The sequence below is a fragment of the Hermetia illucens genome, chromosome 6 (genome assembly GCF_905115235.1).
Source record: "Hermetia illucens chromosome 6, iHerIll2.2.curated.20191125, whole genome shotgun sequence".
Classification (NCBI taxonomy): Eukaryota; Metazoa; Arthropoda; class Insecta; order Diptera; family Stratiomyidae; genus Hermetia; species Hermetia illucens.
Genome location: NC_051854.1, coordinates 46621399 through 46639092, shown reverse-complemented (window position 1 = coordinate 46639092; position 17694 = coordinate 46621399). Strand labels below are relative to the sequence as shown.

The 17694-nt window shown below is 48.0% G+C and overlaps 2 protein-coding genes across 2 annotated transcripts in view; both read left to right on the top strand.

The window, feature by feature from the left end:
• Window positions 1-17694, top strand: part of LOC119659915 — a 441895-nt gene that overhangs the window by 81930 nt on the left and 342271 nt on the right. The window lies entirely within an intron of this gene.
• On the top strand, window positions 2260-4039 carry LOC119659916. The gene is made up of 2 exons (XM_038068241.1): window positions 2260-2461; window positions 2517-4039. Exon 2 carries the CDS (start codon window positions 2715-2717, stop codon window positions 4014-4016), a length of 1302 nt encoding a protein of 433 aa, XP_037924169.1. The 5' UTR covers window positions 2260-2461; window positions 2517-2714; the 3' UTR covers window positions 4017-4039.

Genomic DNA, 17694 nt, shown 5'->3' with positions numbered 1-17694 from the left:
TTGGCTGTTAAATTCCCCAAGTATGATTTTGATATCATATCTGGTACACGCTTCGAGGGTTCGTTCTACTGCCTCGTAGAAGATATCCTTCTCTAACTCTACAATTTCCTCTGCAGGGGCGTGAACGATAATGATGCTTATATTTTTAAACTTGCCTCGCAAGTGCACAGTGCATAGCCGTTCGCTTATGTTTTCAAAGCCGATAACAGCAGGTTCCATTTTTTGGCTGACTAAGAAACCTACTCCGGGCACATGTTTTATTGGATGGCCACTATAATATATGGTGTAGTGGCTCTTCCCCAGGAAACCGGTCCCTGTCCAACGCATCTCCTGTAACGCTGTTACATCATCCCTATATTGGGACAGGGTCTCGGCTATCGGCTCAGCAGCTTCACCTTTGTAAGGGAGCGCACGTTCTATGAAGAAAATGCGCAAATCGTTATCCTTTGTCGGTGCCAGGTTCGTCGTTGTGTAATCCGTCAGCCCGAGACTCCTGTTGTGGCTTCGTAACAAGTTGTTTTCCGTGTAGGGTTGTCAGCCCTACCCAACCCCCAACCTGGAGGACCAGTTGGTACAATTTGTCCCGTTTTTCGGCGCGGGAGTCTCGCCTTCATCCTTCTCGGTCTACAGTTTTTCGTTAAGAAAGAGCTCCCAGCGGTCACCACGTGGAGGTGGAGATAGGGTTTGGTAGTAGAGCTGTTGGTGTTGGTTCATCAGGCATTTCTCAGGTTTTATGCTCCATCGTGTGTATCAATCCACGTTTCGCCCTAGGACCTATACTACCCTTTGACCGCACTTTTGGGATATCATATCTGGGACAGACTTCGAGGGTTCGTTCTACTGCCTCGTAGGAACGTGAACGTTTATGAGGCTCATATTTCTAAACTTGCCTCGCAAGCGTTAAATGCATAGCCTTTCGCTTATGGTTTCAAAGCCGATAACAGCAGGTTCCATTTTTTGGCTGCCTAAGAAACCTACTCCGAGCACATGGTTTACTGGATGGCCACTATAATATATGGTGTAGTGGCTCTTCCCCAGGAAACCGGTCCCTGTCCAACGCATCTTCTGTAACGCTGTTACATCAGCCCTATATTGAGACAGGGTATCGGCTAGCTGTTCAGCAGCTGTATCTCTGTACAGGGAGCTCACGTTCGTCGTTGTGTAATCCGTCCCGTGCGAGGCTCCTGTTGTGGCTTCGTAACAAGTTGTTTTCCGTGTAGGGTTGTCAGCCTTACCCAACCCCCAACCTGGAGGACCAGTTGGTACAATTTGTTCCGTGTTTAGACGCGGGAGACTCGTCTTCATCCTCTTCCGTCTGAGATAGGGCTTGGTGGTAGAGCTGTTAGTGTTGGTTCAGCAGGCGTTTCCCAGGTTTTATGCTCCGTCGTGGGTACCAATCCACGTTTCACGCTAGGACGTATACTACTCTTTGACCATCATGGTTGCTTTGGTTTCTCTTCAGTGTTGAATAAATCTTTCGCCTTTTGCTAGCAGAATAGCTTGGCAATTACAGATTTTGAACTTTATATTTATTTCTTCTTTTGATTTGTTTGGGTGTATGAAATAAAAATGATTGCATAAAAAGATAATAATAACCTGGCTCAAATTTTTATTACGAAAAGTTTTTTTTTCTCAATGTGCTGTTGGTTTCGTTTTCCTAATATCGCCACCACTTCCAAATAAAGGGGAAACTTTGCATTGCGAGCATTTATAAATGTTGCATATCTACTACAGTTTTGTCATTACAATCAAACTTGACTGCAAGAAACGCTTTTTATACACAAACTGATCACGTTTCCGTTTATTTTTCAATAAAAAGGCAATTAATTCGAAATAAACTAAACCTTTAAAAAAAAACAAAACCCCGCTTCCATTACCCCTCGAAATTCACGTTTCGTCGTATTACCTTTGTTTACTTTTTATTTGCACTCAAGTAAACAATGAAACGTACACTTTAAATTTTCAACTTTTGGAATGAAATTCTTCCAAATATAGTTTGCTTGAGACTACGAAAGATAGATGCCATTTAAATGCTTTTTTTTCATTCAGAAATTTCTCTTTTTTCGATTCAAATTGCAAAAATGTGCAAATCTGACAGCGGCCATGACATAATAATTTTTCGTTCAATCAAACATGGCTGACATATTCTTTTCATCTCTCTCTGACCAATACGATTTGACGAAGGTTATGCTTTGTCCTTCTTTAGCACTGATCATGTATACGGATAAGCTTCCGCAATACATTTGTAAGTCGGGCATTTTAATGAAGGTATTGCCTGTTAGACCGGCCGCAACAACGTGGGAGAAAAGTGTCGGGAAGTGAATATCGCAGTTGTGAATCAGTTGAGGGAGCGTCTATTTATTTCGTACAAAGGACTGTTAAGAAGAATTTTTTTTGTCAACTCTGGTAATCGTTTATTGAACATGTGAAATATTTAAGAAAATTTTGCGCGTCGGTCTAGGTTGTGAAAATTATAGTTTTTTAGAAAGTCATTTTAATTTGTTGTGGTTCGACAGCTCGGAATGGCGGATCGACGCGATCGTCCTTAAATAAGTTTTTCGTATGGAATTTTGTAGTAACCGCGCGTGTATGACGTCAGGAGATGTATACACAGTGTTGCAGCCAAATAAAAAGTTATAATAGAGGTAATCGAACAAGAGATAACCCTTTTTGTGGTTTTTGGGATCCAATATTATTCGCGTGTTCAATCCAAAATGGACGGAAATTTCGGTAGATCAACGTATTCTGCAGGAGCATCAACGCCCTTTTCCCCGCATCGAAACTCGGAGATGGGTAACGGATATGTGTTGGGTGGAGGAGATAGTAACCATCCCTGGTTCGGAGGAAAACGGTGGGGAGCGTACCCCTTTCACACTGGTCGGGGTTTTTTCGGGAGGCAAAGGCACCAAACACTACCTGCGATGTCGCCTCCACATATTGTTTTTCCGGAGCAACAGCGACCACGTATGATATTTCCCCAGCAGCAGTCAATGATGTTCCCGCATCCTCCTCCACCCCAAATTATGAACCTTCCAATATCCCCTAGTGCTAAAGGGTATAAGTCGCCTAACGAGCCAAACAATAGTTACCACGCGAACCCGCAAGGGTTCCTAAACCGAATTAAAAAAATTGTTAACGGATTTATTAATCCAAATTTGAACTGTGATTTTTACTCGGACCACCATCGCTATTACAATCCGAAGTATTACAATAATTACGCGATTGAGAAAGGGGAAGCCCCGTTTAAGCCGAACGTCAATAACGATTGCAGCGTTCTTCCCTCGCAGCCGACAGTGTCTGCCACTATCGAGTTTGCTATTTTCACCAGTGACGATTTTCCTGCACTGCTATGGAAATCTCCCGTCACACAAGAATCCGTTAATCAAGTGATCATTCCCGAAAAGGAGATTACTTGTGAGGACTTTTCGAAATCAAAGTTAAGCGATCCGGTTGTAACTGGTGCCACCTGCAAATCGCCAGTCGGGAAGATGCGTGCCCCATACGCATTCACGCCCCCTCAGCGCGTTCGGCAAATATCTGAATGCAGTGACGACAGCTTGGTAATTTGTTTCTCGGAAGATGCCCGGGAAGGAGTGTTGGAACTGGCCCGCGATAGTGACGAGGAGTCCAACTTAGACAGCTATAGCGATGACAGCAGCAGCGAAGATGAAAATGACATCGACGAGACTGATAATTGTATGAAAATGCCAGAAATGGGGCAATTGGATTCGAGTTTTGACGAGACGAAAGATAAAAAGGTCCGCTTCAATCTGAACCCCGAAATTCATGTAATGTATAAATGGGACTTCGCATACCGGAGTGCGCGAAGAGGTCACTGGGAAAATTTCGCACGTGATCGCGATCGGTTCAAGAAGCGCATCAGCAATTTGGCTAACATTATTAATCCTGTATTAGATACTCAACACCGTGAAAAAATCTACGGGTCAAGATTTTGTGGTAGCGATGACAATGTTGCATCCTCGAGGTGCACAGAAACACAGAGTAGTAACACATAAATAAATTCCATTTAGATATAGAACTTAGTTATTGTAAACAAATTTAATATTGCAAAAAAGATAGAAACTACTAAGGTACAAAGCACCGAATAATGCATGGAAATCGTCGAAATGAATTCGAAACGAATAACAAGGGGTAGGTAGGTAGGCTCCGAGGCGGCCAAATAGTGCCGTGCCACAAACTCTCAAGACCGTGACTGCTGTTATGGGAGCAGGGAGGCAGAACCTAGCCGGCTCGGATCTTCAGAGCCAACCCGTAGCACTCACAAAGGAGAGCAGCTCTCGCACCCTGCAGCTAGAAATCTCTCTAAGGTCCCCAAAGAATGGTTTACTCAGTGTCCCTAGCCTGACTCTAGCTAGAGCTGGACAATCGCAGAGAAAGTGCATGAGGGTTTCCCTACCTTTTCTGCAGCTTCGGCAATGCCAATTGTAGGGTATGTCGAGCCTGGAGGCATGGCCCCCTTTGGGCCAGTGCCCCGTGCAGACCGCCGTAATCTTGAATTCATTTGCACGCGTCTGGCACAGGAGCTCTCTTGATCGGGCTATGTTATAAGCGAGCCAAATTCTCCTTGACTTGGCACAGCTCGTAAGCCTTCGCCATCTTAGGCCCGCGGTTGCTAAGTAGTGCGAGTAGACTCGGCCCTCGACAACCGCCAGCGAAAGATCGACTGTATTCATCAAAGGGCTGCCAAAACCAGAGCCTCGCTTCGTCCAGACGGTTCAGCGCGTCTCTGTAGTGCCCCACTAGCCTGGAGGATATGGTCGCTGAGTACAAGGCCTTGATTGCCGCTTGGTTGTCGGTCAGAATGGCTATGTTACGCTTGGGGCTCGAATCTCGCTCAAGCCATCGACAGATTTCCAATATCGCCAGTACTTCCGCTTGTAATACATGGGCGAAACCTGGGAGACTATACGACTTGGATACACTGCGTGTATTCGAGAAGACCCCCGCGCCGACTCCACATGCCTTCTTTGATCCGTCGGTAAAGAATAGCGAGTCATAACCTTGTAACATGCCGTCGGTCTTCCAATTTGCCCTGGTTGGAAAGTCCACAGAAAAGTTTCTCGTGAAGTTCAGCTTGCGTGTGGCATAGTCCATGGGGAATGACCAGATTTACCGAGGTACTTCATCTGGGATGTTGCTGTGGCCGTAGGACTTCGCTGCTCAACATTCGGACTCATGTAGTCTGCCGGCATTGCATGCTTCAACGTAGTTAATGTGAAGGTCTAGAGGGAGGAGATGCAGGAGTACATTGAGAGCATCTGCCGGGTAGGACTGCAGTGCCCCAGTAACAGCTACTCACACGGTTCTTTGAATCCTATTAAGCGCCATCCTATTGTATTTTGTGCTCAAAGCCTGCCACCACACCATACAATAGAGCCGTACGTTAGGATCGGACGCACTACAGCGGTGTACATCCAGAGAAACATCCTCGGCCGGAGACCCCATTTCTTTGTAAAGGTTCTCTTCCAGGCATAGAAGTCTAGGCAAGCCTTCTTAACCATCAGTTATATGTTCAATCTCCAATTTAGCTTTGGATCCAGGATTACTCCAAATACTTTACATTAGAGGAAAACCAATCTTTGTTCATTCAACCGTTTTAGGTAGAATTCAGGTATCCTTGTCTTGGTGGTGAATGGCATCACTTTTGGTTCGGTTTATGCTGAGTCCGCGTCTTGCGGCCCACAGGCACACCTTTAGCAACCCTCCTTTCATGATATCGCTCATAATGGGCGGAACCAGCCCTGATACTAATATCACTAAGTCGTCTGCATACGCCACCGCCTTCACCCCGCCGCTGTAAAATGTTCGTAAAATTTCGTCCATTACTATTAAACAGAGCGCCGGAGAGATGGCACCACCCTGGGGTTCACAGCTGTGGTCAAGTGGCTGCATCCCAGATCCGACTGGATTATCCTGGTCATTAGCATGTATATAATCCAATACGTAAGATACCCCTCCAATCCAATACTAGTCAAGGATTCCTTTGGTATTAACGTTGTTAAAAGCTCCCTCTATATCCAAGAAGCAGCTAGGGTATAATGCTTGTATTGCAGCGACCGCTCAACCGTGCCAATTACCTCGTGGAGGGCGGTTTCTGTGGATTTTCCTTTGAGGTAGGCATGCTGGGAATTAGAGAAAGGCGTTCTCTCCATAATCGTCCTTAAGTGAATGTCCAGGACGCGCTCTAGGGTCTTCAGCACGAAAGTGGTCAGGCTGATTGGTTAAAAGTGCAGCCGATCTTATCCTTGGTAATTACCGACTTGATAGTCTCGTACAGCTAGGGTGGCCGCAAACCCTCCAAGCAAGGTTGCAAGGTTCTGACTCACAGTCCTCCTCGCTGGCGGGAAAGTGCGTTTGAACCAGCAACTTCGAGGTTTTACTAGAAGATTTTACTAGGTGGCGGTCTTGATGGCCGACTTGTAGTTCTTCAAGCAGTCCTTGTATGGCTGCCAATATTTATGCCTGTAGCAGATGTTGAAGGTTTCTCTGGTCAGCTTCCTGAGGCTAGAGAGATCTTCATTCCACCAAAGTGGCGATGCGTTTTTGCTGTACTTAATAGGGCATGTGATTAAAGGCGGTATCGAATGCAATTTTCAGAGTCCCGACCTTTGACTCCAGTTCGTCTGTCGCATCGCAGAGTTTGTTTTTGATTACTTGACCCTTCTCCACCCGATCCTCCTCGAATCTCTGAAGGGTTTGGAGACCTCTGCGGCGAGGTCTAGACTGAAAAGTATCCAACTGTGATCAGAGAAGGATCTCTGGTCAAACACTCTCCAGTCTCTACCCTAAGAATCGCATTGTCGGTTATTAGGGTGATATCAAGGACCTTTTTCCAGCCGCCACAGTTTGCCGAGCAGGGGAAATGCAAGGTGGGTGTACTGCCCCTGTTACACACCGATAGATTTGAAGCAATAATAAAATCGAAGAATGACTCACATCTTTCGTTGATTTCCGAGCTGCCTCAAAGCGTATGCTTTGCATTGGCGTTGCAACATGTTGGCTTTCTTTGTCGTTATGGTGTTTGTCAGATATTTTAGCTCTTCTGGCGGAGTTGATCGGTCGTGAGCCATCTAAGCCGAGGAAATATACACGTTCTCTGTCTCCATCTGTTCCAGCTTGACTACGACTAGGTCGCTGAAACTCAAGTGTGGATACAGAAAAGTGTGCAGACTCTTCTTCGCGCGAATACATGCTCTAGGTCTGTCCTAATCAGCGTCTACTGTGCTGTGAAATAAATTAAAATATTTGTTTTGGAGCCCTGTGATGGTTGGATCGTCTCCGACCCAGGGCTCCTGTATTAGTGCGATATCGATGTCTTCCTCTAGGACGAAAACAAACGGGGCGCACTTCGAGTGCTGTAGATTTATCTGCGTTACCCTCAGCATGATTTGCTTGCGTGAGAGGTTTGTTGGACCGTCGATCGTCATCTCTTCCAACAGCTCGTTGGTGGCGTCGATTGGATTTAGGTCGTCGTCCCGTTTTGCAGAGTGGAACACTTTCACCTTTGCATTCCTGACTCCGAACCGCAATTTATAGTCGATCTTTTCCTGTGCCTCCAGGCACTCTTCGTTTAGACGGAGTAGGATTGGCTGTTTGTCTGAGGTTCCTCCTCCTTGATAACAACCCAGTCGTCCATGGGAATCCTGCCGTTTTGAAGGCGCAGCAATTGGATGAAATTGTCCTTATCCATGCGGATCTTCGGCAACCAGATGCGAGTGATCGGTTTCCTGGGAATATCGTCGTAAGGGATGACTTTGAGCTTTACGCCCTCCCAGGCGCCGCTGATCTTAACGAAGCAAGAACCGAGAAAGTCCCTAGAGAATTGGTCCTTGCAAGCTATAACGTGGAATCTACGGACCATGTGAGAGGAATCAAAGCAGGGGATGTGGGTCCCGTGTGTTTGCCTTCGGTGTCTAGGAGATACTTAAAGACTATCCCCGCCAGCCTGGCGTCAATACTCGTCCACACCTCCGGCGCTAGGGGAATTACCATCCGCCAGCGCCACACGTAAGTGGCTCCTAGCCACGTCCCTAAAGGGTTTCCCAGTTCGTGGCCCGTCGGCTGTTGCTGCGTACTTTTCTTCGGATATTGCTTAGTGTCTGAGCTCTTGCCCACTCTGCTCCGCTTATGATCTTGCTCGAACTCGTCTTGAGATCGATTGCGTTTCAGAGCGACGGGTTTCGCCTTCTGCTCGTCTGCCAGGCGGGTGCTATAGCATTCCTCAACAATTGCCTGGTATTTAGCGAGGTCTTTTTCATCCCGCTCGTCGACGGTACTGGCCTGTTTATTCTTAGCAATCGTGCTGAGAATATGCATGGCCTTCTGGTACTGGCTTTTGAGCAGGACATCAGTGGACCTTCTGCTTCTTAGTCTGGCTGGTCCCCTTCTGGGATTTCCATGGTGGTTGTGGTTGCGCCCATATCACGGGTAGAATTCCTTGTTAGCTCATGGGTGGAGTTGCGTTGTATAATCGGGCGCCGAACCCCTTACGTGCGGCAGAGGTATTAGATAGTATCTACTGGTGTGAATGCTGAGCCTGCACTCAGATAAACCGGTACTGCTATGTATCTCGGGGGGCTCTGAATGTGGCCTTCAAATCAATTTGTATCCGAAGAGGTCGTGGGATGATGCCTTCACGGCAGATATTTACGTTAAAGCCAATGGATCTTCATGTCTTCTTCTTTGCATACATAGAAACTTTATGGGACTTGCCTTATCATCAATCTAGTGTCATAAATTTTGGGTTAGAATGCAATTTTTTTTTCTTTGGGAGTAGGGTGAATGCATTTACGCAGTGTTGGACTCCCGCAACAGCACGCTGTCGGACTACCAAGTAAACACCTCCCTGTCATCAGAGAACTAGCCTGGAACCGTTTGACACATTACTTCGGGCTAGCCCTCCCGCTCTTCTGGCTTTGGAAAGCTTCAAGTCAGGCAATTCCTTTCACCAACGGGAGAGGAGGGGAGGAAAGGAGTTGTGTGAGGGAACCTCTTACCGTCCGATCCCTCCGCCGGTCGCGTTCAATCTTCTTCGCAATAAGAAGAGCCCGAACATAATACGCAATGCGATTCCAGCTGCCAGCGCTCTCCAGCATCTCTCTGACAATGTTGTCTGGAGAGAGCTCCCCTGTGTTTGCATAAAGCTGCTGACGAAAGCCGTCCCACCTCTTCCAAGAGAAAAGGGTGTGTTCAGCGTCGTCCGCCACTTCATTGCAGAACACACTCAGGAGATCGCACCCTCCCAATCCTGTGCAGGTAAGACTGAAAACCTCCATGCCCACTTAGAAGTTGGGTAAGGAAGTAATCAATTTCACCGTGCGTTCTGTTCAACCACGGGTCTAATTTGTCGATGAGCCGCGCAGTTCATCCGCCCCTTGGCTCATTTTGCCAAGAAAGTTGCCACTCGGTAAGGGTGCGTTGACGTTCTTCACAGGCCACCACCTCTCTTACGTTCTCGTCCTTACGGCGGTAGATAGCTTTGCGCTCCTTGGCAAGGAGGGCAACGGAGATCACTCCCGCGATCACTATCACAGCCGGTTCGGAGACAGTGTGATAAGCAGACGCCACTCGCAAAGCTCTCCCTCTCCTCATTTGAGCAAGGCGTTTACGGTACACCTCCTTGTCAAATGCACAAACCCATTCCTCCGCGCTATGGAGCAGAACCGACTGCATTGCTCCTATAACGAGACGTCTCCTAGCAGATGTAGGGTCCCCGAGATTCGCCATTAGCTGACTCAAGGCCGTGACTCCAGCTGCAGCCCTGTCCGCTGCTGTTTTGATTTGCTCGCAGAAGCTCGTCTTCGAGTCAAGCATTAAACCAAGGTATTTAACCGTTGGTTTTGACTCTATAGTCAACGCAGGGTCGGGATTCTCTTTCTGATCAAGATGAGTAATTCGGTTTTTTCCAGCGCAAGGTGGAAACCGTGAGCAGTCATCCATCCCCTTACTCGTCGCATCAATATGTCAAGTCTGCTTTGCACTTGTTCAACAGTGCGTCCGGCAACAAGTGCCGCAACGTCGTCTGCATAAGCGACCAGGCACGACTCCTCGGGCATATTGAGTCTCAGTAGACAATGATAAGAAGCGTTCCAAAGGTCCGGCTCTGGGATGGATCCCTGTGCTAATCCCGACGTGATTCCCATCCTCCTTTGGCCCTCTAGCGTCTTATAGAGCAGGGAGCGGTCTTTCAGATAATCCCTCAATATCCGCAAGAGATAGTTTGGCACGTGAAATGAGTTTTCTAGTGTGCCTAGCATATCTGTCTATCTTACGGAATTCAAGGCATTTTTGACATCAAGCGTTATGAGGAGCACTATCCGTCGAGATGGGCGACTGTGTGCCTCGGCTCGATGAACCGCATTTACGACATCCATGACAGCATCCATTGTAGATTTCCCTGTTCTGAACCCGAACTGCCTTGGGGATAAGTCCTCGGCAGCGCGGAACGCTTCAGCGAGTCGATTCCTGATGAGCTTCTCTAGCACTTTTCCGGCCGTGTCAAGCATACACAGCGGTCGGTATGCAGACTGGAGCTCCGGGTCTCCTTTACCCTTACTGATTAACGCGAGTCTGGCCATTTTCTAGCGACAGTGAAGCCCATGGTGTTTTACGTAGGCACCTGTCGTGAGACTTAATCCTACGGTCCTTTTAAGACACGGATTGATTTTGTGACCACAATCAGAGCAACTTGTTCAAAAATGGAATGATCGCCTCATGCAACACGGTCTCAGATTGAATTTAAACAAAACTGAATTTTTGACGACCGATCCCCATGAAACAGGCACAATCACTGTCAGCGGCAGTGATCTGCCCAGAACTGAGCGATTTAAATACCTCGGGTCAACACTATCAGCCAATGGAGAGCTGCGTTATGAAATTGCTTCACGCATTAACGCAACCTGGATGAAGTGGCGTTCCACAACTGGTGTCCTTTGTGATCGACGTATCAACGAACGTCTCAAATCTAAAATTTACTGCAATGTCGTCCGTCCAGTCGCTCTCTATGGTTCTGAGTGTTGGCCGACCATAAAAGACAATGAACGGCGTCTCGCGGTAATGGAGACGAAGATGCTACGTTGGACTAGTGGCGTCACACGTTTAGATCACATCCGAAATGAGGATATCCGCGATCGTTATGGGGTTGCACCGATCGTGGAAAAGTTGCGAGAGAGGCGTCTTCGATGGTATGGTCACGCAATTCGTGCAAACGAGAATTCACTTGCCAAGATTAGTCTGAACATCGAAGTCGATGGTAAACGACCAAAAGGCAGACCTAAGCAACGGTGGCTTGATACGCTGGATGGGGATTTGAAAGCCTCGAGATTTCACCCAGATCAGGCATTCGATAGAGCCAAATGGCGAAGCCGATCACGACGAGCCGACCCCGCTTGTGAACGGGACAAAGGCTGAAGAAAAAGAAGAAGAAGAAGAATCAGAGCCTCGCTGAGACAAGCAACAACGGTACCAGTCTATATCAAGTGCATGGCTTAGCATTCATACTGGTGGATGCAAGAATTACCTAAATCTCTACCGAACTAAGGAGTACGGCACCCGTGTTGATACGCAACACCACGTCGAGGCCCGAAGGTCTCTTCTCGCTTGAGCATAACCACAACCACCATGAAACTCCCACTAGGGGGGCCAACCGCAAATAACTGAGCTGTCCTCACATACAACAGGAGTTCACCCGAAGTATGTGAGTCCAGGGGCTTTCCCGGTTCCCATGGTACCAGTATACCCCTGGTAAGGTTTCGTGACCAATTTGCCGCTTCAGATGAGTCCCCGTGCAGACTCGGGTCTGATCGCCCTGATTAGGTCTTTGGAGCATTCGCCTACTGAATCACGGCCGGCAAACCAAAGTGATTACAGCGTCTCCCGGTGCCACCACTATGGAGGTTCTCCTCGGCCACTTGGTTTTGGTTTGGCAGATAGGGTTGCCGCCCCATCTTTCTCGCCGCCGTCTCTGAGCACCATTTTCCAGCGACAAGGAAAAATGCCTTCCTTCAAGTAAGCGTTGCACGCTTCAAGCAGCAATTCTGTCCGTAGACGGAACACCAGTTTGTAAACTTCTGACGGGATGCCATCAGGACCTGGCGCCTTCTTGTTTTTCATAGTGGAAACTGCTTCTTCGAGTTCTCTCATTGTGAAAAAGGGGCAATTCTCTACGCTTTCTGCGCTATTTACATCAACCCGTACACAGTGTCTGGGGAACGATGCCCGCACAATGCCGTCCATCTGGTCGGTACTTAGTATGCAGGGCCTCCGCAGAGCCCCGATTTTCCGGGTGACAAGTTTATAGCCAAGTCCCCACGGATCCTCATTCACCTCGTTAACAAGGTTCTGCCAGCCGTGAGCTTTGCTTTTATTTATAGCGCTGCGGAGTCTCCTTTTTGTTGATCTATACTGTGTCTTTATGGCACATGTCTCGTCGTTGGCGTGCAAACGTTGTGCCAAACGACGGAGCTTATGACACTCCCTCCGTAGGGTGGCAATTTCTGCCGTCCACCAGTACAAAGAAGGCTTATAGCGCCTGGGGTTCCTCCGGAGCATAGAAGCTTCACACGCCGTCGTTATCAGGTTCATCACCTTAGGATGCAATGGAGGCATCCACAGGAGCATGCTTTTGTTACGATATGTAGTAAGTTCTGGAGGCCGTGGGCGAGGATTGGCAAAACATGTTTTTATACTTTGACTTAGAGGTAAGCAGATTCGGCTAAAGACGGATTAAAGGACTATAACATCTGTTGTATTTCAATTCAAAGCACTGTTTCAATTCCTCCTTCAGGTACGCAGATCCTAGTGAAACGTACCCAAGTAGTATCCTTCGTTTAACTCAGAAAATCTAAACAACATTGAATACAGTTCCAATGACTCTCAACTTTAGATTCTGACTGAACTCGTAAACATTTTGAGATTCAATGAGAATCGACATAATCCATCAGGATTCCCAGAAGATTGTATTAATGACAACGACAGAAAAGAAATGGGATGAAAACGCAAGGAAGCATGAAATCTTTAAGCTGAATGTCTTTTCGTCCCTGCAGGCCGAGAATCCTAGGCAAAAAGGGCGTAGGTACTCCGAAATAAATGTCAAACAAGCTTTGATTTTCGATGCCTTTTCCATGTCCCGAAATAGAGAGCCTCGGGATATAGGAGGAAGCATCGAAAGGAGGAAAACAGAAGTCAAAACAAAATTATAATTCGGTTCACTTGCCTTTCTGAGAGTTAATTGAAATCCTTTTCTAAGGATTCTGTCCCTCTCCACAGTAGGCCCTCCTCTCAATGTTATGTTATCGTTATGTATCCGAAGATTAATCGAATTTTCTGCTTTTTACTGTTCATTCCTTTGTCGGGCTTTCTTATTTCCCCATTGCCTTTCGATTTTTTCCTGCTCCTGGATTTGAAATCAATTTATTTTATTCAGTTTACGTATTTTTAGACAGGATTTGAAAGACAAGTTCAGCAAAGCGGATGGGGGGCCAGAGAAAATGATAGAGAATAATAGAGTCTAATAAAGGTAGTTTTGTTTCAATTCTTTAATCGGATAAACGGAGAGTCTGAGGCACAATCAAAAGGAAGTAGGCTGGAGTCAGATAGAGCCGATAAGGGTAGTAAGCTCGACAATATATGGGGGAATCGCTAAAATTTAATCTGCTGAGCACAAAGCCGGGATTATTTTCGTTAAAAACAGAATTTTATGGGGAAGTCAGGTCGGAACACAATTTCTGTTGATAGGATTTGTCTCGGTAGATTGTGTGTTTGTTGGATCTTTTAAGAGTCAGTGAACGTGTCCTTTCAGCTTTCTTTTGCTTCTTTGAGAGGATGATTCACTTCGCTGTTAGGGGTCATTTTCTACCAATGGCGAAACTCGAATGGTTTTATACTATTGGAAAATAGAAGGATTTTTAATTCACCTTCAGTCTCCAGTTCAGTTGTTTACAATTCAATTGAGATTTTACCGAATTAATAATAATTGGGGTGCACCGTGAGGTATTACTTCGCGGGGAGAACTCTGGTCTAACCCAGAATAATTAAATCACGCGTCTGTTGCCCTTTCTGGACTTGATGCAGTTCCTGAGATAACGCATTTTTTGTTGCCTTTACCGCTAATTTTCTACCGACCTCAGCATCTCCCCTGCGAGACTATATCAATTCAGCGATTCACTCAGGAAGTACTAACGTCAACACTTGCTTCGGCCGCTCCAAATTTATACATTGTCATGCCCCAAAGTTGCGATGTATATCAGGTGCCAGCCCCTTCGCGACCCTGGTCGGGAAGTGTGCATTGAACCGGTGTTTGTAGACCGCGTGGCTCCAAGCGAGCGCTGATCCGTCCGTGAATTCCGAGATCAGCTAAGCGTAGGTCAGGACTCAGGGGACTGGGGTAGGGGCTTTATCCCCGAGGATATACTCGTTCCTGACTATTGCGGCCCGCTCCCTTGCACACGATGCGCTGGTTACTTTTTCATGGAGAATATACAGAAACTTATAAAAAAATCGTCGAAACAACAGGGAAGGAGGAAGAGCTGAGTGCTTTTGGGCGGAGCACAAAAATGCGTCATTCACCGCAACGATCAGCGAAACATGCAGCGAGGGCTGACATACCCGATGTGACACCGAGGCGCCCAAATAAAGAGGAAGCCTTATCAAATAGCGCGACTGACCGTGCGGAGATGGCAACTCCAATGCCTTGCTCCTGTCCTGGAAGTAAGCTCAGTAAGAATTGCTAGTCCTGAGCAGATGGATTCGGACACAAACCGAGTGGAAGTGCAGTCAACCGTCCTCGCTAGAGCCGAAGAGGAAAGGTTCATTAGCAAATGCGCAGCAGTGGTAAAACGTATGCGGTTGGCAACGTTCCTCCAGACGAACGTCAGCAAAGGCGTCAAAAACGGGCTGATGGAACTGGAGGAACTACTGGACCGCATCTCCTTCTACAGGCGAACGTGTAGAGCAGCGAAAGACGATTGGAGGGCAGAAACAGCCGCACTTCCCGCTGAGAACGCTGCTTGCGTCAAAGGAAAGGGAAAGGAAATTTTATCTCGAAGTAGTTTCCATGGCCCAAAAAAAGAAGGCGGAGAATGAGAAAAAGAAACAACTGACTCCGCCGCCAGAGACACGTCTGTCCAAAAACAAGGAGGCTGCCAACCAAAAGCCAGGAGCAGAAAAGACGAGGAAACGAAGCAGGACTAGACCGTCGGCTCTGCCCATTAAGCCGACGGAAGGGAAGACATTTGCGGAAGTCCTTAGTGAAATCCGCTACAGGATGAAATCCGAAGGCAACGGAGCAGAGGTGTCTTCCATACGGAAAACGAGGAGTAGCGGAGTTCTCGTCGAACTGGGCCCAAAGACGACTAACAAGAGTACGTTCTGCGATGCGGTCAGAGGGCTATTGGGAGAGAAGGCTCTTGTTTCCAGCCTAGAGCCCATGTGCTCTCTAGAGATCCGGGTTCTTGATGGCCTCACAGAAAAGGTCGAAGTAAAGGAGGCGCTAAAGCGTGAATGTCCAGAAGTAACCAATACCCGAATAGGTATCACCTCTGTAAATGCTTGATGCCAAAAGCTCGCCGTGGTGGAAGTCCCCGAGGTGGAAGTCCTTAGCAGGGCGAGAATCAAAATCGGATGGGCAGTATGCAGGGTGCGAATGCAGATAGTCTGGATTATGGACACACGTCAGCAGCTTGCAAGGGTCCGGACAGGAGGACAGCATGCCGGAGATGTGGCCAAGTAGGTCGTCAAGCGAAGACCTGCAATGAAAGCGAAAGTTGCGTTCGCTGCAGGGATCGTGGCGCGTCTGGTGAGGACGTCGCACACATTGCGGGCTCAAGACGGTGTCCGATCTTCAGGGCAGAATTGCAGAGGGTTAGGGTGCGAACGGCATGATCCGCATTTTACAAATTAACATGCACCGGAGTGCAACCGCTCACCAGCTGCTAGCAGAGTTCGCTGCGGAAATAAATACTGATCTAGTGCTGATTAGCGAGCAATACCGAAACAAGGACCCGTCCTCATGGCATCTCGACTTATCGGCCACCGCTGCCGTCTGGGTTCGGGACGACGTTCGACTTTGTGTTCTTGCCCAAGGCCGGGGGAACGGGTTTGTCTGGATCCGGTGTTTAGGGATAACGTTTTTTAGCGTTTACCTGACGCCGAACAAGGCGATGCTGGATTTTCGGCGTTGGCTTGATACTCTGGAGGACGCCGTTTCGAGCACGGATGGACGATTTTAATTAATGCCAGGGCTCTTGAATGGGGCATGCCTCAGTCAGACTCCAGAGGGAAACGGATTCTGGAAATGGCGGCGAGAATCGGGCTCGTAGTTTTAAACACTGGAACTATGCCAAGGTTTCAGCGCCCAGGCTGTGATGGAAGCATTCCTGACATCACTTTTGCGTGGGAATCTCTGGCATCATCGGTGGACGGGTGGCAAGTGATCAACAGTACATCGCGTTCGAAGTGGTTGACGCAACTTGCCGGCGAACACCAACGCGACGCTCCCCCTGCGTGCGGAATGTCGCGAGGGTGAACATCGGGAAGTTCGTCGATGCTCTTGGAGCAGGCAGGGCCGCGCTGGGGGGGCACTTCGGGGGATGGTAGTGTCGCGGTTGACACCGTCGTAATTTCAATGATGAACCTGAAGACGACGGCGTTTGAGGCTTCCATGCGCCGGAGGAGCCCCAGGTTTGACAAACCTTCTATGTACTGGTGGACGGCAGAAATTGCCGACCTACGAAAAGAGTGTCATAAGCACAATATAGATCAGCAAAAAGGAGACTCCACAGCGCTATAAATAAAAGCAAAGCTCGCGGCTGGCAGAACTTTGTTAACGAGGTGAATGAGGACCCGTGGGGATTTGGTTATAAGCTTGTCACCCGGAAAATCGGGACTGTGCGAAAGTCCTGCATACTGAGCACCGACCATTGCGTGCATTGTTTCCTAGACACCCTATACGGGTTGATGTAAATAGCGTGGACAGTGTTGAGGATTAACCTCTTTCCACAATGACAGAACTCGAAGAAGCGGTTCTCACTATGGAAAACAAGAAGGCGCCAGGTCCCCAGGACTGACTGTCGCTGGAAAGTGGCCAGACCCGCGTTGATCAATAAGGGTAAAGGAGATCCGGAGCTCCCGTCTACATATCGACCGCTGTGTGTGCTTGACACAGCCGGAAAAGTGGTCGAGAAGCTCATCAGGGGTGGACTTGCTGAAGCGATCTGTTCTGCCGGGCACTTATCCCCAAGGCAGTTCGGGTTCAGAACAGGGAGATCTACAGTGGATGCTATTATGGAGGTCGTAGATGCGGTTCATCGAGCCGAGGCACACAGCCACCGATCTCGACGGATGGTGCTCCACGCTTGATGTCAGAAATGCCTTCAATTCCGTAAGATAGACAGATGTGCTAGGCACACTAGAAAACTCATTTCACGTGCCAAACTATCTCTTGCGGATATTGAGGGATTATCTGAAAGACCGTTCCCTGCTCTATGAGACGCTAGGGGGCCAAAGGTGGATGGAAATCACGTCGTGAGTAGCACAGGGATCCATCCTAGGGCCGGACCTCTGGAACGCTTCCTACGGTAGTTTGTTGAGACTCGATATGCCCAAAGAGTTGCACCTGGTCGGTTATTGAGACGACGTTGCGGCACTTGTTGCCGGACGCACTGTTGAACAGGCGCA